The sequence below is a fragment of the Agelaius phoeniceus genome, chromosome 13 (genome assembly GCF_051311805.1).
Source record: "Agelaius phoeniceus isolate bAgePho1 chromosome 13, bAgePho1.hap1, whole genome shotgun sequence".
Lineage (NCBI taxonomy): Eukaryota > Metazoa > Chordata > Aves > Passeriformes > Icteridae > Agelaius > Agelaius phoeniceus.
This window is the reverse complement of record NC_135277.1, coordinates 2,357,477-2,382,241: the sequence shown is the minus strand read 5'-3', so window position 1 is coordinate 2,382,241 and position 24,765 is coordinate 2,357,477. Positions and strand designations below refer to the sequence as shown.

Here is a 24,765-nt window from a genome sequence, read left to right as displayed (position 1 = left end):
GATCTAGATCTCTCTTTACTCATTTAAGTCCATTTCGTTTTATAGAAAAATAGACAAGCAGTCAGTGAAGTGTTGCTGCCCTAGTGGTGGAAAGTTGCAGTACTTTGTTTTTCACACCAGATTTTCTTTTGCAGGATTCCCCATTTTGTGCTGCGCAGTTCCAATCCTGATGCTCCAGATCAGCAAACTGCTGACCAAGTGAAGTCTGCAGTGGCTTCTGGACACGGCTCTGAGTTTGGAACCTTTAGGAAATGCATTTACCACGGAGGAGGCGGCTACGGAGGAACCGAATCCTTTTCTTGCTTGCCATAGTGATGCTCCTCTCTTTCTACCAGCTCCAGTCCAGCCCCTCTGCCCTCCCAGCATCACACAGAGCCCCCCAACCCACAGACCCTGCCAAAGTGACCTCCAGGGACCTCCCCAGCAACAAGACTGCTGTAAGAGGCAATGGCACAGCCCCCAAAATAAGGCACTGCATCTATGTGGATCCTGAGCCAGCCGTGCCCGTCACCACGTCAGTGGGCACAACACCACAGCAAGAAAATGCCAGTGAAAGCTCCCCAGATGAAAAACCACCCTATGAATCCAAAGGAGAATATCCCCAGGACCTGTTCAGTGTGGAAGAACGCAGGCAAGGGTGGGTTGTACTTCACATCTTTGGCATGATGTATGTATTTGTGGCCTTGGCCATAGTGTGTGATGAGTATTTTGTCCCTGCTTTGGGAGTGATCACGGAGAAGTTGGAGATCTCTGAAGATGTGGCTGGAGCCACCTTCATGGCAGCAGGTGGATCAGCACCAGAACTCTTCACGTCCCTCATAGGTGTCTTCATCTCACACAGCAATGTCGGCATCGGTACCATTGTGGGCTCAGCAGTGTTTAATATCCTCTTTGTCATTGGCACCTGTGCCCTCTTCTCGAGGCAGATACTCCACCTGACATGGTGGCCCTTATTTAGAGACATCACATTCTACATTGTAGACTTACTGATGCTCATCCTGTTTTTCCTAGACAGTGTCATTGATTGGTGGGAAAGCCTCCTTTTACTGACTGCCTATGCCACATACGTGTTCACCATGAAACATAACGTGTTCCTGGAGCAATGGGTGAAGCAGGAGCTGAAAAAGAAGCTAAATGCTGTGCAGGCAGCATCAGCAGAGCATATGCGGAAGGTTGGTGTCCTTAGAGTTCAGAGGGCAAGTTGGAAATAACTTTTAGTGTAAACCACAAAGAAAAACTGCATCTCCTTCACAAAGCACAAATTCGAACCTCAGAATACAGGTACTGGTCAATAATTATGGTTTTAAAATGGGGGAAATCCAAACCAGTGAGATTCTAAGAAAGTGGAGACCATCACTTACAGGGAGTTCTGCCTGTGCAATTACTAAATATCTTAGCTGCTTTCAGAGATGTGTGGGATTTTGCTTGCTTTGTTGTTCAAAAGAAGTTTCAGAAAGAACACTTGTACAAACACATTTTTGGTCTGGGAATAAGATTGGACAATTCTGATAAACAGGGGAGAGAAGGCTTCTCTCCCAGCCTCTTGGAACTGAGAGGTGTTCTGAGAGGGAAAAAAGAGAGGGAAAAAGAGAGGGAAAAAAAATTCTCTTTTCCCTCTCTGAAGCCAGATGTGTTTCTGGGATGCTGGTGGTGTCACTCCTTACCTGATCAGCAGCACAGAAAGGCATCTGGCAGCTTTAGCAACCACTGCCTGCTCTCCTGGGCAGCATTCACAGATTGAAGTGCCCAAACCCAATTCCATGCCAGCAGATTGCAAACTGTCCCCTGGCACTGTGTGCTCTGCTACTCAGATGTGTCCCTGGCCCTCAAGCATGCTTTGCCTTCTGATCCTGGCACTCCACATCATTTAAGGAAAGGAAGGAAGCAGATAAGGACAGTCAGGGTAGCTGAAGTGGTGCAGAATTGAGAAACTCCTTCTCGCTCCTGCTCCTGGTTTGTTGTCCAGCCAGTGCTCACAGCTGGGAGTCCTGAAAGCTCCTGGGTTACATTCCAGTGGGATACATGTGCAAGAAACTGCAGTGACACACACACATCACTGTGAACATCACCAAGCATCACAGATTGAATCCAGACCTGCACTTGAAGTTTACAGAGAGCTCTCACTAATGTTTAGTAGCATGACAGAGAGCTGCTGAACTTATCCCTTGGGAAAAATTAATCACAGAAATTATAAATGATGGAAAGTAATGCTATTCACTGTAAAAAAATCTGTCTTTGAACCTTCTGTCTGCTGGAAAATGAGTAAGGGTACACATGTTTGGGGGTGCAGTCTGGGTCTGTCTGTAGCTGCAGGAATCAGTTGTGAGTCTGCCCCCAGGTGCCTGATTCCTCGCTGGGAGGCTTTAAGTAGAATCCTGTTTTTCTCAGAAGCCAATGGGTTCAAGGAGGCTCACGGCTTTGGCTCTTTCAATAGTATCCATGGACATTTGTGTCAGCTGTGCCACTTCCCCACAGGCAGCAGCCTGGAGGATCATTAGATCCTGAAGCAGCAGAGGTGATTGGTCATTTCTGTTCTTCATTGCTTGCAGACAAGCAGGGCAGTTGTAGATGATGGAACAACGAAGCCACCAGATGTGAGGAAGCTGCAGGTAGGTCTAAGCAACTTTACAGGGATCTGAAGTAATTTTGAATCTCTCCCCATGTCAGATCATAAATAAAAGTGTCAACTCCTGTGTCAAGAAACCTGGACCAAAGCCTGTATCATATCAGGCACAATGGCCACAGTTTGCTTAAGGGGACACCTGGCTGAATCCTGTCCTTTAAGGAATTTTTATAAAATTTAAGGGACAGCTCAGGCTTCCCAGGTGGATTTAACTAGAGGAGTGCTGTTCATTCTCTGTTATAAAACAGTCATATAGAAATTCAAACAGTGACTCTTCTTACCTGGTTTCATGGCCAAATTTCTTCCTGGGCTGCCATAGCAGCAGCTGGCGGGGTCTGTCCTTTCCCATAGCAAACACTGGGAACTGATTCCTCTGCTGCTGTTGAATTGCTGCCCCATGGCCTGGAGAGGCCTTGTCTGATGTAGAGGACAAAGAAGCTGAAACTGAGTGGTTTTGTGCCTTCCCACAGCCTGGGCCAGGCCTGCAGCGGGGCAGCAGCTCGGCCTCCCTGCACAACTCTCAGATGCGCGGCACCATCGTCCAGCTCATGATTCACACCCTGGACCCCCTGGCAGAAGGTGAGTGCATGCTCCACACCAGAGGGCCTTGGGTTCACAGCCCTGAGTGGTTCCACTGCGAATACAACCAGTATTTTGGGGTTAACAGCTCACCCTTGGGGTGCAGCTGAGTGTCACAGATGGTGTCAGACGCAGGGAGCTCTGTGACAGTGGGATGTGCCCCTTCTGATTGCGTGGCTGGCAAGGACAAACACCTCATGTTTTGGTCCTGCCATGTCTACTTTTCCTGTTACTGCTGGGGTGGCAGCTGCTGCTGCTGCTAGGGTCCCTGGAAGTGGTGACATCCCTCATCTCTGCTGTCTCTCTGACTGCAGTGGCAGTTAATGTTACAGGCTTCCTCTGTCCCATAGCACATCCCATCTTCCTCTTCTTAGCTCAGACCTCATCCCAGTCCTGAAAGAGCAGCACAAAAAGAGGTTAAAACCCTTGAGGAATTCTCTTTTTGACAGTGGTTAAAATCCCAGCTGAGATTCCTATCGTGATGGTGAGGCCAATTCTGTGTGATTCAGGCTGACACCTCTGAAAGCTCACCAATCATCACTGCCATGGCACAGTGTGCCCACAGCCCTGTGCAGGCAATGGGCAGCTCCCCAGGGCCAGAGAATGACAGCTCAGGTCCAAGACCTCTTTTAAACTGCCCAGGGTGCAGAGAAACCTCATCTCCAGACAGACCAGGGTGTTTGTACACAGCCTTTTAATGTGTTGGTTTATATTAACTTTAACCCAATCACACTGTGGAGGTTTATTTTCAAAGAAAGAGTGAAGCACATTAATTAAAAACATCTTTAAGATTTTCTTTCCTAGCCCAGAACATGCCCCACCCCTCCACTGCCCTACTTGTTCTAAAGAGATTATCTGCTGCTCATTCAAAGAGAGATTGAAGCTAAGCAGATCAACACCTCTCGTGTCCCTCGCAGAGGTTACAAAGAGGACTCTCCAGATCAGAATCCCAGCTGCACAAACTGATCAAGGGAACAAGGAGGCTGGAGGAGGACAGCAAGGCAGATCAGTGTCTGCTTTCACAGATTCCAGTGAAGGCACCCAATGTGTTATCAACAGTAGCCTAACAAGAGCCAGACTCATCAGGGTTTGTTCCTTGCCTCCTGTGCCTCCAAAAGGTCGTATCAACAGCACTAGAAACCTGAAACCTTCCAAGAGGATGTGCCATTGCCTTGAGCATCAGAAAGTGCCAGAATTGTGGGGCTGCTGCCACTCAGAGACCTTCCAGCACCTTCTCATCCTTCCCACACCTCTAAATGTGTTTGTATCTGCCCACCCATGGCCACCACGAGTTTGGATTTCTGATCCAGGCTGGTGCCCTGGTGAAACTCTGGGACTCCCCAGCAGGAGAGCTGTGGGGGACTGAGGTTGGCAGCCAAGGCCAAGGAGAGCCCCAGCCAGTTCAGCCCAGAACAGGGAGCTTTCCACTGGCCTTGCTGAAGAGGCTGCTGCTCCCAGGCCTTGTGAATATGGAATAAACAGGACCTGGGGACCAGTTTGGATTTCCTCTCAAAAAGAACTTGCCTACTCATTTCATAGAATCACTGAATCATTTAGTTTGAAAAAAACCTTTAAGATCATCAAGTCCGACTATTCCCCCAGCACTGCCAAGGCCGCATGTCCCCAAGTGCCCCATCCACACATCCTTTAAATCCCTTCGGGGATGGTGACTCCCTGTGCCAGGGCTTGAGAACGCTTCGGGCGCAGGAATTTTTCCTGATACGCAGCCTGTGCCGGCGGCCCTGCAGGATGAGTTCCCGTGTGCGTGCGGCAGCCACTAGATGGGAGTGTGGCCGTGTGTATCTGCGTCTGATACCGCGGGTACCGTGCGGGGATGGGCTGCAACAGCCTCTCCAGAAGGGTTTTATAAACCAGAGCCTCGACTTTAATAACGCCACTGAGTTAATGGCAAAACCTCTAAATAGCTGGGGAAATAGCAGGAATCTCTGCCCCAGCTACGTGCCTGCTCCACTCAAGGCTGTGAGAAGAGAGACACCATCTTATAAAATATAACAATAAAATTACTGATATTACAACAGCTCAGCACTCAAAAATCAAGGAGCCAGTGTGTCAAATCCTGTGTGTCTTGTAGGAGATACTCCTTAATCTGATAACTTCCTACCTAAAGAAAAGAGAGTTTGGAGAAAAGGAATTTATGCATAGACTGAGAAACCTAAGTGCCTTGAGGAGCTTGGCCAAAGGAATAGAATGACATCCCAAGGAAGAACCTGAAAAAGGATTTGAACCTGCAAGGCATGTGAGGGCTTGTGTTCTGATATGTTCATAGTTCCTAGTGCTGTGCTAACAGCCCGGCAGCCTGTGGGACCCTGAGGACAGCTGTGCTGCTTCCCATGGATCACCAACACTGTCCCTCCCTTTGCTGGGCGTGCAGCTCTCTCTGTACCAGGCACATTTCTGAAATTAGGCTGCCACATAAAAGATGATCCCAAATCAATATATCTTTCCTCAAGGGCCCTTGTTCCTTCTTGCCAAGGCCTGTGGCATCAGCACTTACAGGCTGTGGAAATGAACGCTCAACAGAAGGAAAAATTTGCCAACAGTTGCTCAGCAGTTCCTTACTGAACCTGCTGCAGTCAGGATTCTGTAGGGGTTCCTTCTTTTGGCTGACCTTGCTTTTTATTTGGGCAGCACAGAAGTGGTTTCAGGGCAGCAAGGCCCAAAACAGAGAAAAGCTGCCAGCACTGGGCCTCCAAGCCCAAATTTCAGAGGCAGAGGTCTTGGAAATGCAGAAGTGTGAAACACAAAGCTGCAACACCCCTTGTGTGAAACAAAATTTCTCTTTTGAAGAGTGGATTGAGTTCAGAATGTGGGGTTATTTCTTTTTGTATTGGAAGGTATCATTACTTAAGTCTTTGTCTCAGAGAGACGTGCTTACTTTAGAAGTTCTAATATTTACATGGCATCCTGAATTATATTTTTGATAGAACTTTTTACCTTCAATGTGCCTTTTTTTAAATTAGGAATTTCTAGCAAGTTTGTTCTTTTGTCCTTTTCCCTGTGAAAATGAGTAGAAGAGTATGAGATCTTTTCCAGATGATCCCATTAGAGACCAGAGGGAACTGTTGGGGAAGTAAAGGCAGTGAGGATTTTGGAAATGCTCAGGAGCCCTCTCATTTCTGAACCTCTAGCCTTACCACCAGATTCTTTAAACTCTAGTCACACAGGGAACAAAGCAGAAGCCTACATTTCTTTTTGAATGAAGCAAAAGGCTCCAGCAGAGATGTTGTCAGAGCTGTCTGCCCTCACTATGCCTCAGTTAACAAGGTAATGATTTTGAAAATTAGACCAGAGCAGTGGGCACTGTTGCAGGCTGGAGAAGGCTGAAGGCAGCTACGGCTTCTCCTTGCTTCATTAGCATTCCAGATCCAGAGGGGGAAAAGGAATCACAAGACTTTTTTTTATACCTCCACTTTTATACAGCAGAATCTCCAAATCCTTCAGGTTCATGCCAAACTGTAAAGAAAAAATCCTCCCTGCTGATTGTGTTGTCAGTCCTGTTAGAGTGAATATTACAGCCAAAGAGTGAATTAAATGTAAGAGCCAAATTCAAGGTAGAAGCTCAGCTGCCACTTGAAGTCCATCCTGGATGCTGTCAGTTCAGAGGACAAGACTTCTGGAGAGCATCTCAGGGCCACTGGACACAGACATGTCCTGTGTGAGGGGTTCTGAGCCCTGGGGCCAGAGCTGTGAGCAGTGAATTGCCCAGGGGACTGAGAGGAACACTGCCCTGCACAGCTGATCCAGCACAGCCCATGGACATCCTTCCTCCCCGTGCTGCCCTGCAGATCTGACCAGCTTAGAGCCAGCTCTGCCTCCAGTCTCAGTCCCTCCCGCAGGAATTGTGTGCCAGAGGAATTACCACCCTTTTAAACGAGGCTGATCTCATGAGAACTGGCCGGTGGCCTGGGCCTAATCTGTTTATCCTGACAGAGATGCTCCCGGCTCCACCCAGCTCCCAGCCTGGGGCCGGGCTGAGGGCAGCGAGCCAGGAGCTGGAATTTCCATAATCTCAGGCTGAGCCTGACCCTGCTGACCCTGCTGACAGGAGCATCTGCAGCAGCTTCAGGGAAAAGCCAAACAGAAGGATGCATTGCCCAGTGCTTAGAGGAGACTGGGAGCAAAAGGTCATCCCTGCACTGAGGGATGTGCTTGTGCACGAGCACAGGGGGAAGGAAGCCAACGTTTCACATCCCCTCCAGTGACCTTCAGTATTGACAAGGAGCATGGAAGAGTCAGGCTCTTGAGCCCCGCCAGCCTTTCAAAGGAGAAGAAATGATCATTTAGATTAGAAATTCTTACCTGCAAGGGTGGTGAGGTCCTGGAACAGGGTGCCCAGAGAAGCTGTGACTGCCCTTGGATCCCTGGAAGTGTCCAAGGCCAGGATGGATGGGGCTTGGAGCAGCCTGGGATAGTGGGAGGTGTCCCTGCTCATGGCAGGGGGGTGGGACTGGATGGCCTTTAAGGTCCCTTCCAACCCAAACCAGTCTGGTACTCTATGATGGTTTCATCTCAGTCCAACCATTCCAGTGCTCAGTGGAAATCCCAGCTGCTGAAAGATGTTTCTGTCAGACAGCAGCAGGAATCTCACCACAGTAGGACTTGTCCCCTGAGGTCTTCCTGTCTGGGCTGGGCCCAGTTATTGGACATACAGCAGAATTTACTGATTTTCACAAGGTTCAGCTCAGAACAATAGTTCTGCCCACATGGCTGGACATGCTATTTCTATTATCTCAGTGCCACAGTGATTAATAAAATGGCAGGGCCCCGCCCTTGAGGCAATATGACAACTGCACCTTCTGGGTGCATAGTCAACAACACAGTAGATTAAATCAGTGTGATAAAACTTTCAGAGAAAATTATTTTACAGCCCTGCACACAAGCCAAACACAGCATTGGCCAATTCTTGTGGCTACTGCCCATGTGCAAACCCAGTGACCCTCAGTCATTGGGAGTGCAGCTCAACAGAGGACAGAGATTAGAGCAAAATGGGGCTTTTCTTTGAGCCCATTCTTGTTAACTTTCACTGAGAGTCAGCAGTAAGATATTTGAGTAAAAAACAACTATAGAGACACACAGTCCCACAGTTCACTGTAAATCAGTAAAAAAGCAGCTCAACTGAGTGAGCTGGTTCACAGTGGTAGAGGTCCCAGAAATAGAGCACCAGACCTGTGCTGGTGAAGAACATCTCTCAGACAGCCTGAACCATGCTGAACCTGGATACCAGGAATTTAGAACAGCTCCAGCAGGAGACACTTGTGTATACTTAGAAAAATCAATCGTTTTCCAGGGAACTGGAACATAAAAGGTGTTTATTTTCCATTCCCATCAGGGCTCCAGGCTGTAAGCAGCACCCTAAAGCCTCTTCAACAGCCACATGGCAGGAGGAAGGTGTGATTTTTAGTTTGCTCATAATCTAGCCTAGGAAAAAAATCAATAGTCCATTGTGAACATGATGATATTGCACTGAAACTCCCCCTCTGTTCTTTCTGCATTTTATTCCTATAAAGTACAGATATCCTTTGTATTACAGACCTGAAAAGAATTTCTCATTCCTCTTGATGCCTTGAGAGGCTGGCTAGAACAGAGGCTAGACAGTGTTAAAGGAATAAAGTGGGGATTTATTAAAAGGCTTCAAAGGATACACCTTGGGCAGTACAAGAGCCTGGCTGTGGCTACACCCACGATGGACAGCAGGTCACACATTTTCACACTTGTACAAGTTTTGGTCCATTTCCATATTGGGGTTAATTATCCAATTCCAGCTCCAGGTTATGCAGTCCCATCCTCCCAGATTGCTCTCCTCAATTTGCTGTTTGCACTTTTTGGGCCTGAAGCTGCAATGGTGTCCTTGGTTCTGGGGCTGGAAAAGGATTGTTGTCTGACTGAACTGTGAGGAGAACTTGCTAACACTCTGAATGAGGTTCAGAGTTATGTACTAATGCAGTACAGAATCTGGAAAATATAAAAGCTAAAACTTTAGGCATCACTCTAGATTCTCCTTAAATAGTTCTGTCAAATTGCTGGTGTAATTGCTGTAGCACCAAGCAGTTGAATACAACAGCTATGACCAACGAGCAGCAGCCAAAACCTGAGGTCACAGCTAGAACAACCCCTGGGGCAGCACTGGCTGCAGCACCTGCAGGAGGAAGGGGGCAAGAGCACGTGTGTGTTGGGGAGGCAGGGCCAGGGGGGCTTTGCAGTGACAGCCCCTGATGATCGTGTCCTTCTCACCCACAGCAAAATTTAAAGACAGGGTTGACACCCTGAGCAAATTGGCCAAGGCCAAGGCTGAGACCCTGGAAGGACAAGGCTCCCAGCCAGGTGAGTGCAGGAAGAGCCAGCACTGTTTGCCTTGTTTTGCACTGCAAGCCCTCACCTTCCCAGCACGCAAAGCCCAAGGGCAGGCAAGGAAACTCTGGGGCGTAACACAAATTTTGTGCTGTTTCTGGGCACAGATGGCTGCTGTAACAATGCAGCAGGAATCGATCGATGCACGAGGGCAGGAGCAGCCATCCCCAGAGGAGCTGTTAGTGAGGCAGGGCAGGGAGAGCTGCAAGGGTGGACTGCAAATGGCCATGGAACAGTGCAGGAGGGAAATCAGGGCACTGCAGACAGCACTTGGGTGCTGCTGGTCTTTGGCAGACCCTGCAAATGAGGTGTTTGTTAAAAGAAAGTAGCTTCACATGCTTGCAGAAGGACACAGAAGGTTCCTCCAGAGGGAATAATCTACAGTGTGTCTGTATCAATTCCAAGGACCTGTGCACCCCTCCTTTAACAGAATCACAGAATCATACAATGCTTAGGGCTTAGAGACCATCCCATTCCACCTCCTGCCATGGGCAGGGACACCTTCCACTATCCCAGGCTGCTCCAAGCCCTGTCCAACCTGGCCTTGGACACTTCCAGGGATGGAGCAGCCACAGCTTCTCTGGGCAACCACCCTCACAGGGAAGCATTTCTAATCTAACATTTAACCTAGATCTGCCCTCTGTCAGTCACTCCTGACACAAAAGCTGCCTTGGAGCCAGAGCTGACCTGTGCTACAACACAGATTTGTGCTGCCAGCAAGGCTGAAGATTTTGAACACCAAGAAACTTGGGTTTGGAAGGTCCCAGCTCCACACCCAGGCACCTGAGCAACTCACGGAGGTGAATGAGCCCAAACTTGAAAAAAACAGTTTAAAACCCAAGTAAATTCTTGGTGTGTGCTATAAATACCACACTGACTTCACTCCCTCACCCCTGCTCCGTGTTATCCATATTTCTGCTGTTCCCACAGAGGTTTCCGTGTTCCTCTTGGCTATGCAGGTTAATGCAGGAACAGCAGGACATTGCAGTTATTTCCTTGTATGTGTCAGCACTTTCTTATTTGCTTTTGAATACCCACCAAAAGATCAGGGATTAAAGTCTGGCAGCACATCCTGGTCATTTCTCAGAAGCCTTGAAGAGTATCAGGTCCCTGGAGAATGCTGTGCTCTATGGAGGGAGGGGGGAGCAGGGGGGGAAACCTGAGGAGCAAAGCTTTACCTCCTTTCTGGATTTTAAGGATGGTTTTAATACAATCTTCAGAATTCAGAAAGAAACCAAGAAATGCCCATCAGCTGTAGATGAGGTAATGAGCATTTTCCTGCCCCTTACAGCAGTTCTGCCTGGAAGGTCAGAGAAGCACCAAGGTCTCATTCTATTCCAGGTAGGCCAAATTCTGCCCAGATTTACCAAACACAATCACAGCAGTCAGGCAGGACACACAGCAAACCAAAGCAATCTGAGGGTACTTAACCTGAAATGCCACCACTGTGGGAGGGAGCTCAGACCCCCTGCTGGTCACAGGGAAGGTGATGCCCTGATATGGTGGCCACTCATCCAGGATGACTGAAACCAGCATTTCTTCTTATTGCTTTTGCAGAAGAGGGAAAGAAAGCACCAAGCAACGTCCAGGTAACTCCTGCCAGTGACTCTGAGCCCAGCAAAGACACACAGAAGGCAGATGTGCCACAGGATGGACAGGTACCCAAATCAGGAGCACAGGCACTGAGTGCCCACCCAGGCTGACCTTCACGTGTACTTTCCTTCTTCCCTCTCCAGAGCTCTTGGGACAGGACCCAACCCATGTCATTGCCATCTATAAATAGGTTCTGTGTGTAGTAATCCAAGATGCTGGCTGAAACACCTTGGCTTACAAACACAAATGGGGTCCAAATGATGACACCAAGTGATACTGGATAGTATTGACCCCTCAAGTGACTCTTCTGAGGGTACTCCAGGGTAAGGAGAGATAAGAGCAGCTGCCTGTCCTGTGCTCACCAGCAGACTGTTCTGTTTTGCTCCCCAAATCCCTTTTGGGTGATTTGGCAGTTCCAATGAAAAAAAGTTTTTTTCAAGGACATGAAATATTTGTTTCTAAAAGGTGGTTCTAGTTAATGGGTGCCCATTAGTTAACAATACACAGGTGCTGGATTGGGGTGTGCCTGGGTCCTGTCCCACAAGAGCTGTGGCTGCCCTCAGCAGGTTAGAAATGTGAGCTCTGCTCAGGTGAATCCACAGTGAGTAACTGCAGCATCTTGTTCTGCTCCTTGTGTGAAAATATATTGGCTTTTTGATTTTTTATTCTGTGTACAGCCCTCCCCGTCAAGCAGTGACAGCTCAGACGACAGCAGCTCTGAGAGCCAGGAGGACAGTGATAGTGACAGCACAGAGAGTGATGAAAACGATGAGCCCTTATCTCTGGAATGGCCAGAATCAAGGACAAAACAAGCAATTTACCTTTTCCTCTTTCCCATTGTCTTTCCTCTCTGGAGCACTCTGCCTGATGTCAGAAACTCGGTAAGAATCCACCTTCCTTCTGCTCCTGGAGTCATGAACTGAGCTATAGCTTTCCTCTGGGCCAGAGTCCCTGGGTCCATTTTTCCATGTCTGGAGTCTTTGCATAGCTGAAAGGCTGTTACTGCTGCAGGGAGTGGGACAGGAGCCCCAGCTGCAGTGTAATGTCATTCCAGAGACTTAATTTAATAAACCACAAATTCTAGCAACTACAGGTCACCTAATCAAGCTGAAAAACAGCAAACAGAGACCAGGGTCCAAGTTAAAGCAATCAATTGCAGTGAAGTGTTTCAGGTGAATAGTTTTCAATGGGAACTATTAAATTCCCTGAAACTTCTCTTTTTTCTTTTCAAACTTGATTTCAACAGGAATCAAAAAAATTCTTTGTCATCACATTTTTTGGATCCATCCTCTGGATTGCTGCATTCTCTTATCTCATGGTGTGGTGGGCTCACCAGGTGAGAGGTTTTGGTCTTTCTGCAAATCCCCATTTCAGAACAAGTAGATGGAGAGAGGGGACAGTGTTACTGTGGCATTTTATCTGATGAATTACAGCTGCAGTCATCCATCACAACAGTAGAAACTTTGTTTTGCTAGAACCCAAAAGGGAATTTCTGATGTCCTTTTTTTTTTGATTTGACAAAGATTCATTCATTTCTGGAAGCTTCCAAGGGAGTTTGTGCATCAGTGAAAGGAAAGATACCATCAAGATTTATCTTAATTGTGACTTTTCATTAATGAATGTTTCTGTGCAGAACATAATTATCCATTACCTAATTAAAATTCTAGGAAAATATAGGTTCTGATTCTGGAAGCTGCTAAATGTTCTTCCCTCCCCCATCTTAATGTTCACCTTGTATTCTGGGAAATAATACTTCCATCTTGTAGGAACAGCCCCCCAGTCTGTATTGAGTGATACATTGCACATGCACAGTAGATCTGATCATGCCATAAATCCAAGGACTGTCATCTCCAAAGGCCCTCAGATCTTGCACAGCTGATGTTCAATTTGCAAAGGTAGACAACATCCAGAAGAGGAGGACTGAGGACAGGAAAATTGGCTCAGTGCTGGCATCAATGTGGTCAGATTTCCTACACTACAGAGCAAATCCAGAATCAACAGACACAATAAAATGGAACTTATTAATCCTATAAAGCAGGAAAATGCTGCCACGTTCACAGAACTTGGAATATTTTAACTCAAGTACGGCACAAACCCTAAGACTGCACAGAGCAATTACACTCCATGTTCCACTGCTAACAGCCCTACCCAATGTTGTGTTGATTAGGTTGGTGAAACAATTGGCATTTCAGAGGAGATTATGGGGTTAACCATACTGGCAGCAGGCACATCCATCCCTGACCTGATCACCAGCGTCATCGTGGCCCGGAAGGGCCTGGGGGACATGGCTGTGTCCAGCTCCGTGGGCAGCAACATCTTTGACATCACTGTTGGGTGAGTACCAGGCCATGCTAAGAGCTGCATTTCTTCTGAAACACAAAGTTACCTGGTTTGAAACCAAACATGCCTCAGTTCATTTCATTTTAGCTGTAGTTAAGTGAAGGGCAGCTGAACAACCAGTTCCTTTTGAAGAAACCCAACCCAAATCCAAACCCAGCCAGGAAAGACAAGCTGTTAGCACTCAGCCCACTGTCTTCACCCAATTCACACAAAATTACCAATTTTTCAAGACAAAAATGCAAGACATCTTTGGCTAATGTCCAAGCTATACAGGCAGGAGCCTTATCTGGTCACTCAGACATTCAGCTCCTGGGGATGGTCAGTATCAGTGCCTGGATCTCCCATCCTCAAGCATCAGGACATTTCTTTATTATAACTCACCAAGGCACTTCATTCTTAGGTATTATTTTCAAACCATTTTACTCTTGGATTGCATTATGATAGTACAAGCATTATCCAAATGTAGTTTTGACAGGAAAAACACCCAGTTTAGATTTATGCTGAGCTATATTGAATACCATAATGCATTTTTTTCCCCTGTAACAGTTTGGAAAAATTGCTTAGTTATGATGCAGATAATGAACTGCCTTAAACATTTATTTCAATTACTTTTCCCTTCCTTGCAGCCTACCAGTTCCCTGGTTCCTTTTTTCTATCTTCAATGGCCTCAGCCCTGTGGCAGTCAGCAGCAATGGTTTGTTTTGTGCAATTGTTCTCCTTTTCCTCATGCTCCTGTTTGTGATTATCTCTATTGCTGTCTGTAAATGGAAAATGAACAAATTACTGGGGCTCACCATGTTTGCTCTTTACTTTGTGTTCCTGATCATCAGTGTGATGTTAGAGGACAAGATAATATCCTGCCCAGTGTCTGTATGACATGTGGACACTTCAAGATGTCTGTGAGGATCCAGCAACATCAAAAGGGGGTTGAGGTAGCAGTTGTTCTACTGAAAAAAAGCAACCAGAATTGTAACAAACTTACTGAAAATAAGATTCCTTTAACATGCTAAAAATAAATCAATCTTAACTGATGTGTCAGCCTCTACTGTTTTTCTTTAGGATCAGAACAATATTAAATGACCAATATTAAATAACACACACTTAGGCACTTGTGGAAAAGCTGAAACAATTTAGACACATTAAATTTTCACTATGGCTGATCCTCTCAAGTTAAAGGAGCTGATTTTCACCACATCGTATTTACTCATGATAGGAAATTTTCAGGAACATGCTCTAAATTAGTCAGTGAACTGCTCAAACTCCCTGAAATCAATGAATTTTACTTCAGTGGGAAGAGAATCAGACCGATGTGGCTGGGCCTTTATGGAACTGCTCTGCTTAAAATGCCTGTGTGGATTTTAAGTTCAGCAGAGAACTCCTCCAAACTGCACTGAGCTCCTTTCAGATCTGTACCTGATCTTGCAATGCAGTGCCTAAAACTCCTGTAAATGCCACTGGTACAGGTGTGATGTCACCTGGGTTTGCATCTTGCTGCAAAAAGACTAAAAGGCTCAGGGGTTAGAACAGCACATTACTTCCAATCAAAACTAAAGCCAGGAATCAAATACAACAAGGAGCTGAATGCTGGGGGTTTGTTTTCATCCTGACACTAATCTCTGACAGTTACAGATTATTTAACCAGCACTAATTCTTCTTGTTAACACTGACTTCTACACAGACAAGATGAAAAAATGCCACTGACATCACCAAACCTGAGAGGTTTATTGTTAACACCTCATGGGAGCACACAATGTGGTTAAGAGTTGCAGACATTTCTGTCACTCTCATCTATCTAATAAAACGTTAATGAAAATAACCAGAAAGATTTTAAGCTTTTTATTGACTCACTGTAAAACGTCTTTTTTTTGGGATGAGACAGAAAAAAACCTTAACATTGTGAACATGGACTTTGCATATTTTAAAGGAACTACAAACCAAAGCAAACATCCAACATACTGGTTTTTGGTAAATAAAATTTAAACATTACATATTTACAAATCTACAACCATTCATTTAAAAAGTGCTGCTTGCAGACTAACAAAGTACCATTTTTAAATCCCAGTGAGATAATATCCAGAAATACCCCTCTCTATTATTACTATTTGCATCTCCCATTTGTTACACTAAGATTTTACATGCAGGAATTTTCTTTCTTGGGATACAAATCATTTAATTTGCCAGTGGAAGTCAAATTCATCAGGCTGTAACTGTACCAACAGCAAGACTTCTCAAATGGGACACAGCAGTGTCAGAGAAACAGCACAATTTCTATTCACATTTCAGTATTTCATCTCCAATAATTATTCCAGTGGAACCATAAGTAAAGCAAAATATATATTGCACTGCAAATGTAAAACCTTTGTTTCAGGTTTTGGACATAAGCCTTATTTAGTACACAAAAGGAGAAAATTCAGTTCATACAAAATTTTAAATTGAAAATATGTCTCAAATATTTTATTTATTCATCTTTGTGGTATTGGAAAATATAGTCAAATTGCTTTTCTAATAAAGGAAAGTGAGATTTGAAAACTGTTTCAACACTGAATTGTACGATGCTCTAAAAATTATCGACCTCAGGATATGTTTGGAACATTGTGACTCGAATGAGGAGAATTTCCCACTTACAGCATGTTGTTATTCTGACTCTGTTTTTATATATTTCTACAGTGGACTGACTTGCAACAGACTTCGTAAAACAATTCATTAAGTATGATGATTTCACTTGGTGAGCTACTACATGATAGCATAATTTAAAAGCACACCCAAATGAACATTGGCAGCACTTGAGGAGAGACGTGGCAGGGATGCAGGACCCAGGGACTGTGTGAAGGCTGCACGGACAGCCCTGCTCCCAGGGCAGCATCCACTCCCTGACAGTGCTGGGGGATGCTGGAAAGAAGTAAAACTGGTTGGGTTATAAGCCTGAAGGCAGTTGGAGTCCTTACAAGGAGGCTGGGACGAGGATGGAGGAAGGGCCACGTGTGACAGTGCTGTCCCCACACCTGTGCCATGTCCTGGGGATGGGGACCGGGCTCGGCTCTTCGGCCACCCCGGAACGGGAGTGGGAAGCTGGGTCATAGCTCAGCCCCTCTAACACCCCACGGCAGCTCTGGAAAAAGCACTGGCTCTCTCTCCTTTCATGGCTTGAAGGTCCTATGGAACAGTGGCTGCCCCAGTGGCAAATGGGAAACAGAACTGCAGGGAGCTGGGAACACAACCTTCCCACAGCACACCCAGCTATGAGCTTAAGTACAGCAACTACTGGAGGCAAGATTTCCATGGTAATGCAGCATTCCTACTGTACAGAGCAGCCATGCACACTAAGGGGTACTTACAGGGAATGTGTTCAAAAATAGCCTGTTTATTTCACAATAGTTCAGAGGAATGAAGAGGATATCTCTACCTTGTACCTGGGTGAAAAAAGGAGCTTCATTTCATGCACAAGGATACTGTACAAGCGTGGCGGTACAAAAAGAGCATCATAAATTGTTAAAATAAATTAAATGTGAAAGATGTTGTAAGTGTAGCATTGCTAGCTCCACCTCAGGTGGGGGGATACGTTCAAGAAGGTCAGCTACATAATTAGCAGCACGTTAGAGAAGAGGCATTACCCGATGGAAGCTGTATCCAAGACTACATCCTGCAATTATCATCAGCACATACCTGCAGCTCTACAGGTTTGAAACCCTTTCTTCTTAGGGCAGCTTCTTCTAACAACTTTACAGAGGTCTGGGAGGAGGTTACAGAGCTTCATAGCAGCATTACTTTTCATTTAAGCCTCTAAGGCTTGCTCTATTTCACTTAATAAAGTAAATGTGAGCTTTAAAGTTTATCACCTTTCTGCCTAAGTATTGCTGGTTTATTATACTTGCAAACTAAAGATGTTTTTAAAGATGTTTTTAAAAACACCTACTGGTAGGGAGACTGCAATATAAAATCTAATGTAACAGCTGAATATTTGGAAGTAGTATAACAGCAACAACTAAAATTAGAAGTGGAAAATAATTAGGATTACTTAAAATAAAGCTATTTGTTAAAGCATGATTTAAATTTGTTTAGGGTGTTTTATACAGTTCGATGTCTGTTTTCCCACCTCCATGCAAGACTTCTGATATTTTCCCTGTAGCCTACCTTCTGGTGAGGAGTTGCTATGTGACTGAGAGCACAGAACATTTTGTAAATGTCTAGAACAAGAAAACATGAGGCAAAAGCCATGACTCCACCACAAGGACTGATATAGCAGTTTTCTTCAGAGAAAACAAAAAGTTGTTTTGCCTGTGAAATAGAGACAGAACATTCCAAGTATGTTTAACTAAGCACAATATGCCCCAGTAAGTTACATTCCCTATAATTCCCTGTAGCAAGTTTGCTGGATGTACTTGAGTTAGCAGCTTTGGATGGGCATTATGTGGTGCTGTACTGAGTGCTTCAAACACAACCTCTGAGACTCCGAGTGCTGCGTGTTCATGGAGAACTCACTGCAGGCTGGCATTTGCTCCAGGTCTCATCTGGAAAGAGCCACACTAACAAATGCCAACAGCTGAGATCTGCTGATTCCATAACAAAATCCATAGGACTCTTTAATGTGGTTTCCCTTTCCTAGGGAGTGGGGAGGGAAGGGAACACGAGAGGAAGAGGAGATTTCTACAGAAGTGTTTCACAGAGACATCAGTGTATTTGTTAGAGTTTTGCAAAATTTACCATACCTTCCTTCTGATTGCTGTGGTAACACGTTTTCCAAGTGTGCATGAGAGAAATCCTGGATCTCCAGTACTGTCTAGGTGAAGGTTAACATTTTCTATTCTGCTTTAAAAACAAATCACTCTTCAAAAAGTAACTGGACAAGTTACTATAAATAGCAGTGTACTGCAAAAAAAATAAGCACTGTATTGCTTCTGCAGCAAGTCCATTTAAAATTCACTCCAGTAATTTAAAAAAATTAAAAAAATATCAACTTACTATAAACAATTTAAAATATGTATAATACAACTTTGTATGCTCTTCATAACATCATGAATATTCTATGTAAACAATAGATTCTGAAGAATTTCCTTCGCTCACATTAGTTTCAGTGCATTGTTTCTGTCCACCTGTTACTTAATCTTTTTTTTTTTTTAAAGGGAGCTGTAATATTTCGTCCCAAGTCAGAGAACTGATTTTGTTTATAACCTGCCTCTCCACACACCAATTTGCAGAAAGGACAAGGGACAGGGAAATAATATTTGGCCCATTTTGCTCTCTGTCCATCTCCACAACCGCAGCCAGGCCAAATTTCCCGAGGCCTCGTGCCACAGTCCATCGCACGCACATTCCTGAACACTGAAGACTGAGATGTTCCTTGTGACTGAAGTGGTTATTTTACACAGGGATACGTCATAGATATCACCTCTTTAGCCAGGTACATTTAAAGATATGGTTCTCCAAAAATCTTTCTGCATTCCATCACTCCAGTGCTGGGTGGTCTGTCGCAGTTATGCGTGTTCTTCACCTGATTAGCGGTGAGACGATCGTAGGCCATTTTGTACTCTCTGTCAAAAGCATCTGCAGCAAGGGAAAAACAACTTCAGATAGCAAGCTCAAAAACACCACCCAAATGCCACAACAGCTGCATTTATCAGCACAAAATATCTGTAAAGTCCTTTTTATTTGGCACTTATCACAGAGTGGCACACATCTAATCTACAGATTATTTTTTTCTGGAAGCTGTACAACTAAGGTTAGCATAAATGCATCATCTGTGCTCATTTGAATAGTTGGCAGAACTCACCTATATCAATGTTATCTCTTCCCAGGGCAACAAGTGAAAGAAACAGTATTTCTCTGTAAAGGCTCCTGAAATGGTAAAAACCCCAATTTATATACTGCACTGATACAGCACAAAACAATCTCTAATAAAAATAGATTGAAGCATTTAAAGACAACCTATAAAAAACCAGGCATTTTGAACATAACTCCTGATTGTGCCTCCAAATTATTGTCATTTCTGAGCTCTGAGGAATGCCCTGGATTCCTCACACATGGACATCACCCATGGTAGGTCCCCTGGAAGCTGCACCAAGTGCAGAGAGAAACAAGCACTTAAACACGCAACCAAATTCCACAAAATTTAACCTGGCAAGGAATTTGCTTTTCTGCATTTTCACATTAGCTTGAAAAAGCAGGCAGACAAGCAAAATAAACACCTTGTCAATGCTCCAGCTGTTGACAAGCCTGTTGTATATCCTAGTATAAATCAGTAAATCCAGGCAAGAAACGAAAATTCACAGAAATTAATGTTCACCAATTCCACTGCCAATGGAAAAATACCCCTGCCTAAATATGAAACATAACTTCTCTTAGCTCCTTTTCTGTACACCCTAGAAACAAGTGTAGGGTTTTTATTTTAAAACACCTACTAATTTATAAATAACATTCAATAACGAAATATACACATATATACATGATCCCTAGTTCCTATTTTTCAGAGATAAGAAAAAGAGGTGGCTGTAAAGGGGAGGGGGAGAAGAAAAAGTAAAAAGTAAAAAATGGAAAAACTAAGTTTGTGGAAGTTACCATAAAAAAAATTTACCAGAGTGATAAATTTTGAAAACACTGGTGAAAAACACTGGGTTTTTTTTCTTTAAAAAACACACTAGGAAAATATAATTCACATTAATAAGCTGATTATTTCCCAACTCTGCTCCAGCTAGGCACGTTGGTTTGTCTTACCTCTGTCTTTTAACATGTGGCCACTTGTTGAGCCTCTCCAGTATCTGACTCATTGGTCCATACACATCATTCATCTTGATGCTTTTCACCATACTCCTCAAGAGCTCCTGGTTAAAGGAGTCATCATCTTTTTGCAATAACTGGACCATTGGGTACTTCTGGGCTGAAAAACATCAGAAAGGCTGTAAGATTAAACAGATTCTTTGTGTAGCAAGTACAGAGTTGTTAAAAAAAGGCTACAAAATCTGTGAAAATATTGACATGTATGCAGTGAATAAAACATCAAGTCAAAAATCGTAGAACACAATGTAGAACACAAAAAGCACATAAAAAAACTCAATGGATGCAACGGGCCATGAGCTATTTTCAGGTGTGTGATCCAATACCAGCAACAAAACTCTTGAGTAAGCAAATTCTAAAAATAAGAACATGAGCTAAATGGATGATCAGCATCAATGAAATGTATTCCCTCTCATTCCTCCCATCCCAGTGAAGAAAAAGCCATTGGCAATACCAGTCAATGATTTGAAACAGAAATGCTGGAAAAGTAAAACTTGTTCAAGCAGTTTACTGCTAAGCACAGAACCAGCCTCCCTCCCAAAACAAGTCACCCAAAATGAGAACAGCAACACCAAACTTAACACTCACTCTCAAACAAAAGAGTGCGATTTTGACCTGCAAGACAAAAAGCAGTATGATCAAAAATCACTATTGTAGCTCATGTGAACTGTGCACAAAGACATCTTTTCTCAACACAGATGCTTCAGTTGCTCAAAATGAAAAATTGTTCTTAAAAAATAGCACCAAAATCCACACGGAACAAAACTTACTCTGAGCATTCCACAGAATATACAGAGGCTGCCTCGGATCCTGATGCAATTTCATATTGTCCCATAGCATCTGAATAAGAACATATTTACTGTCCTCTGACATACAGTTCCGTGGAATCTGAACAGGAGAAGGCACAAAAACATTTTATTACAAAGTCATGACAAAGGAGTTGTGTATTTAACGTGTATCTTCATGTCTCTAGGTCTCATGGTAAAAACCTTTGCTATTAAAACTACACACAGAAAGCTAAATCTTAATGAGATAAACAGTGACATGGCAAACAAGTGTTTTGCCTGTTTTCTACAGCCCTAATATCTAAACTTCCTCCTTCTACTGCTTAGCTACTCAAATAGCAACAAAACTGTCCAGCAACTTATCCTCCTTGAAACCGAGGATCACAAACTGCAGTGGGATGAGTAAGAGCTGAACGCTGGCCCCCCACAAGGACTGCTGAGCACATGTTCCAGAGTTCTGAGTATCTTCCCTCAGCTGACACATTCTTGACCAATTCAGGACTGGGCTCAGCATAGTGCATGGCACATTTCCAAGAGTTACTGAATCACGTAATGATTTCCTATATGGGAAAGCAGCCACATCTCACATGTCAGTGTTTCCAATCAGCTCCCATACCTTGGAGTTCTTATTGCAGTGCTCAGAAGAAAGTATTAATCCTGGTAAATTGCTGGGCAAGTCCAAGCGCCTGAAATACCACACCAAATTCCAGAACACGATGGGGTGATGATCTACAAAGTCTGCCACTGTTATTGCATGATCCCCCTCATTTTCAAGTAAGCTTTCAAGCTCTTTCCATACCACGAGAGGACTGAGGTAAGGAACCGTTATAGGATCAGGACTAGGCAAGCGCCATTCCAGGCCCAAGGGATCCTGCAGGAACAGAAAAAAATGCCATTAATTGTAACTAATGCAACGAATGCAACTGTCTTTACAAGGTATTATAAATGCTTTTGTTCCCTATGACACACACCAACATCTAAAAGCTACAACTAGCATTAGTTTAAATAATAATTTACTGCAACTGAGGAAGGTTAATGCTGTTACACATATCTCTAATCTATGGCAAACATGGAAAAATGACTTTTAAGGTAGAAAAACTACACACAGTTGGTCCTTGCAAAGTAGCAGGCAGGCTACCAGTAGGAATGATATGGCTGATCTTCTGGTTTTCCTTCTCGTCTTCTTCCAAAGGACCAAAAGTACTGATGCTCCTTGCTACAGGGTGACCTGTACATTCTGACCCAGAGGCATTTTGTCTTCTTCCTGAGGGGATCTGGATACTTCTGGCATAAACATTGTCATGTTGCTTGGATTTGCTAGAGGAGAGGAAAAAAAGAAGAAAAAAGAATCTCAGCTTTTTGTTTTACTCTGAGTGCTCCAACATGTACACAGACAGACAGAAATAAACTGGAAATAATGGACCTGACAGTTTGAAATCTGCCTTGTCAGTCACCACACTCATTTGTGTTACAGTGCAAGTTTTATTCCCCCTTGCACTGATGAAGAACACAAACATCCTCTAAAGAGTTCATAAAACTTGCAGAATTACAAATACCAACATGAATTTTTATATTAGGGATGAAATGATGCATATCAGGCAGAGAAAGCATGATGTGGGCAGCTGAGAGATAAGGGAGAGGCAGCAGAGAGATCCTCTCTCAAATCCATCTCTCCTCTTCAAAGAATATAACAAATTTATTTCAGTTGATTAAAGCCATGCATATGCACAGAGAAGCTGAGGAATTCCTAGGCAGGAAATGCACATTTACCTATTAGAATTGATATCCTCTTGGACAGACATCAGGGATGTAGTGAGGCCAACAGTGGCTGTGGTGTTACAGGACTTCCCACTCTGATTGGAGAAAAGGGATGGGAACTGCATATTTTCTGTAGAAGGGCTGGACTTGAGAAAATACCTGCAGGGAAAGCAAAAGCTTAACATCATCCAAAAAAAGCCCCCCAAGAAACCTAAATCCCAAACAAAAAGCACTTCCCAACATGAGCAATTACAATTGAGGAAAGTTCCAATATTGTTATTACCGTCCAGGCCGCCGGAGATCTCGGATTTCTATGCTTAAGAAAGGCAGGAATAAATTGCCACAGAAGGGACACGTGGTATTGAGATTTGAATCATCTGCTGTCCAGCCTGCCATGATTTCTTCATCGTGAACCAAACAGTCACAAGTCCGACACCGAGAACAGCTCGAGATGAGGACCTGCACAGGGCAGGAACAGAACCCATCAGAACGTGTTCCCAAAGCTACTTTTGTGTCACAAGGCACTAAAAACTACAGCCAAAATTCTTTGCCCTTTGATGAATATTCCTACCACTTGCATACAAGTTCATCCTCTCATTGCTTCTCAGATTAAAATCAACCAGCTGTTTAATAATATTAACAATAACATGCTATCTGTAATCTGCAAGCATAAAAGTAAAGCAATATTTATGCAGCTACATAAATTATGATTAGAATTTAAACATGCTTTTGTAGGGACTGTCAGTATTATAAAAATGGGAAAAAAGATGCAAATGAACAATCATTAACCTAAATCCAGTGGGGGGGGGACCCAAAGAAGATAATGAAGAGCCACCCAAAACAGCCTAACAGTGAAAAGAAAAGTGATCTTACTAGAAGTTACACCAAGAAATAGCCACTTCTCTCTTCTGTACTTTTAAACATCCAGTGCTACTTCAGACTTGCTATTTTCAGTTTGAACAAATTTATCTCCACAAGGGATTTAGATACCTGAATTCAATTGTATCTAATGGCAAACTCTTGAGAACTCAAGCTTAAAGGACCAAAAGATGTGACTGAAATAAAGACCTTTCTAGAGCAGGATTTGAAATTAAATCTACTTTGTGACAGAAATATCCATCTGTCTTTTGGTGCTTTAGTTTGGAACTTTGAACTTCACCAGAGATCTAGATAATATTAATATTTAAAGACATGTGCTCCAAGTCCATCAATTAAATGAGTAAATCATCCTGTACCTCCATGGCATAGTTCTGGAACACGCTGGTACTGCTGGTGCTGCAGGAAGACACCAGCTCTGATTTGTCAGGTAAAGGGAACTTGGAAAGAGAACCTGGTAACAGAAGAAACCCAAAGTATTATTCAGAAAATGCATTTTTAGCACCCTGTTTTTCTGCTCAAACAATACTGCAGTTATAATAAAATGTGTGATGGGAGATGCAACAAATGAGATACACTGGTACAGAACTGTGGAGTGTGAGGCTGCCATCTGCCCAGCACCAACCAAAGCAAAAATAAAAGCTACCAACAAACTATTTCCATATGTTCACTTTCCTTTGTTAACAACAGTTGGTAGCTTAGAAACAAATTTTAAGTAATTCATAGCCACACCTTCTGTGTGGACAAAAACTAGGGAAGGACAAGAGGTGTTGTTTTGTACCCCAAATTATATCAGAAAGTGATACAACAGTCATGATCAATTACCCAGCACAGATTAGAAAAAAAATCTACAGTCTGTCTGATAATCAGCTTCAACAATGGCTTCTAGAAAATTGTAACAGATTTTTAAAAAGTATTTTTACTACTTTTAGAAAACAGAACCAGACCAATGAAGTTATCATTACAATGTTTTTATGGATGTTTTCTGGAGCTGTACAACTTACACAATTAAGGTGTTTACGTGAATACTCAAGGACTCAAATGATTTCCCATTTGAGGAAGAGTTTTCAGGTA

General features: G+C 43.8%; 2 protein-coding genes across 7 annotated transcripts in view; one reads left to right on the top strand and one right to left on the bottom strand.

Annotated features, from left to right (window-relative positions):
- Positions 1-231: 231 nt before the first annotated feature.
- On the top strand, positions 232-14,515 carry SLC24A1 (solute carrier family 24 member 1). Its single transcript, XM_054642280.2, has 9 exons — positions 232-1,172; positions 2,550-2,609; positions 3,094-3,202; positions 9,461-9,544; positions 11,129-11,229; positions 11,842-12,045; positions 12,411-12,500; positions 13,332-13,498; positions 14,131-14,515. The coding sequence occupies exons 1-9, from the start codon at positions 252-254 to the stop codon at positions 14,378-14,380; spliced, it is 1,986 nt and encodes a 661-aa protein (XP_054498255.2). The 5' UTR covers positions 232-251; the 3' UTR covers positions 14,381-14,515.
- Positions 14,516-15,325: 810 nt separating this feature from the next.
- Positions 15,326-24,765, bottom strand: part of DENND4A (DENN domain containing 4A) — a 48,431-nt gene continuing 38,991 nt past the window's right edge. For 5 of the 6 annotated variants that reach the window (XM_077185260.1, XM_077185262.1, XM_077185261.1 and 2 more), the window contains 10 exons: positions 24,051-24,145; positions 23,099-23,274; positions 22,828-22,974; positions 22,164-22,374; positions 21,674-21,928; positions 21,043-21,160; positions 20,861-20,887; positions 20,213-20,375; positions 19,272-19,336; positions 15,326-19,045 (listed from right to left, as the gene is read on the bottom strand). In XM_077185260.1, coding sequence (XP_077041375.1) covers positions 18,909-19,045; positions 19,272-19,336; positions 20,213-20,375; positions 20,861-20,887; positions 21,043-21,160; positions 21,674-21,928; positions 22,164-22,374; positions 22,828-22,974; positions 23,099-23,274; positions 24,051-24,145 — 1,394 coding nt within the window. In that variant the 3' untranslated portion in view covers positions 15,326-18,908. The remainder of the gene's footprint in view (positions 19,046-19,271; positions 19,337-20,212; positions 20,376-20,860; positions 20,888-21,042; positions 21,161-21,673; positions 21,929-22,163; positions 22,375-22,827; positions 22,975-23,098; positions 23,275-24,050; positions 24,146-24,765) is intronic. The other variant, XM_077185264.1, reaches the window with a different exon arrangement.

Bases quoted from the DNA above. Each gene is read 5' to 3' on its own strand.
- SLC24A1 (XM_054642280.2), top strand. From the start codon at position 252: ATGCATTTACCACGGAGGAGGCGGCTACGGAGGAACCGAATCCTTTTC. The intron at 12,046-12,410 runs GTAAGAATCCAC...TGATTTCAACAG, and splicing joins TGCCTGATGTCAGAAACTCG to GAATCAAAAAAATTCTTTGT. The intron at 13,499-14,130 runs GTGAGTACCAGG...CCTTCCTTGCAG, and splicing joins ATCTTTGACATCACTGTTGG to CCTACCAGTTCCCTGGTTCC.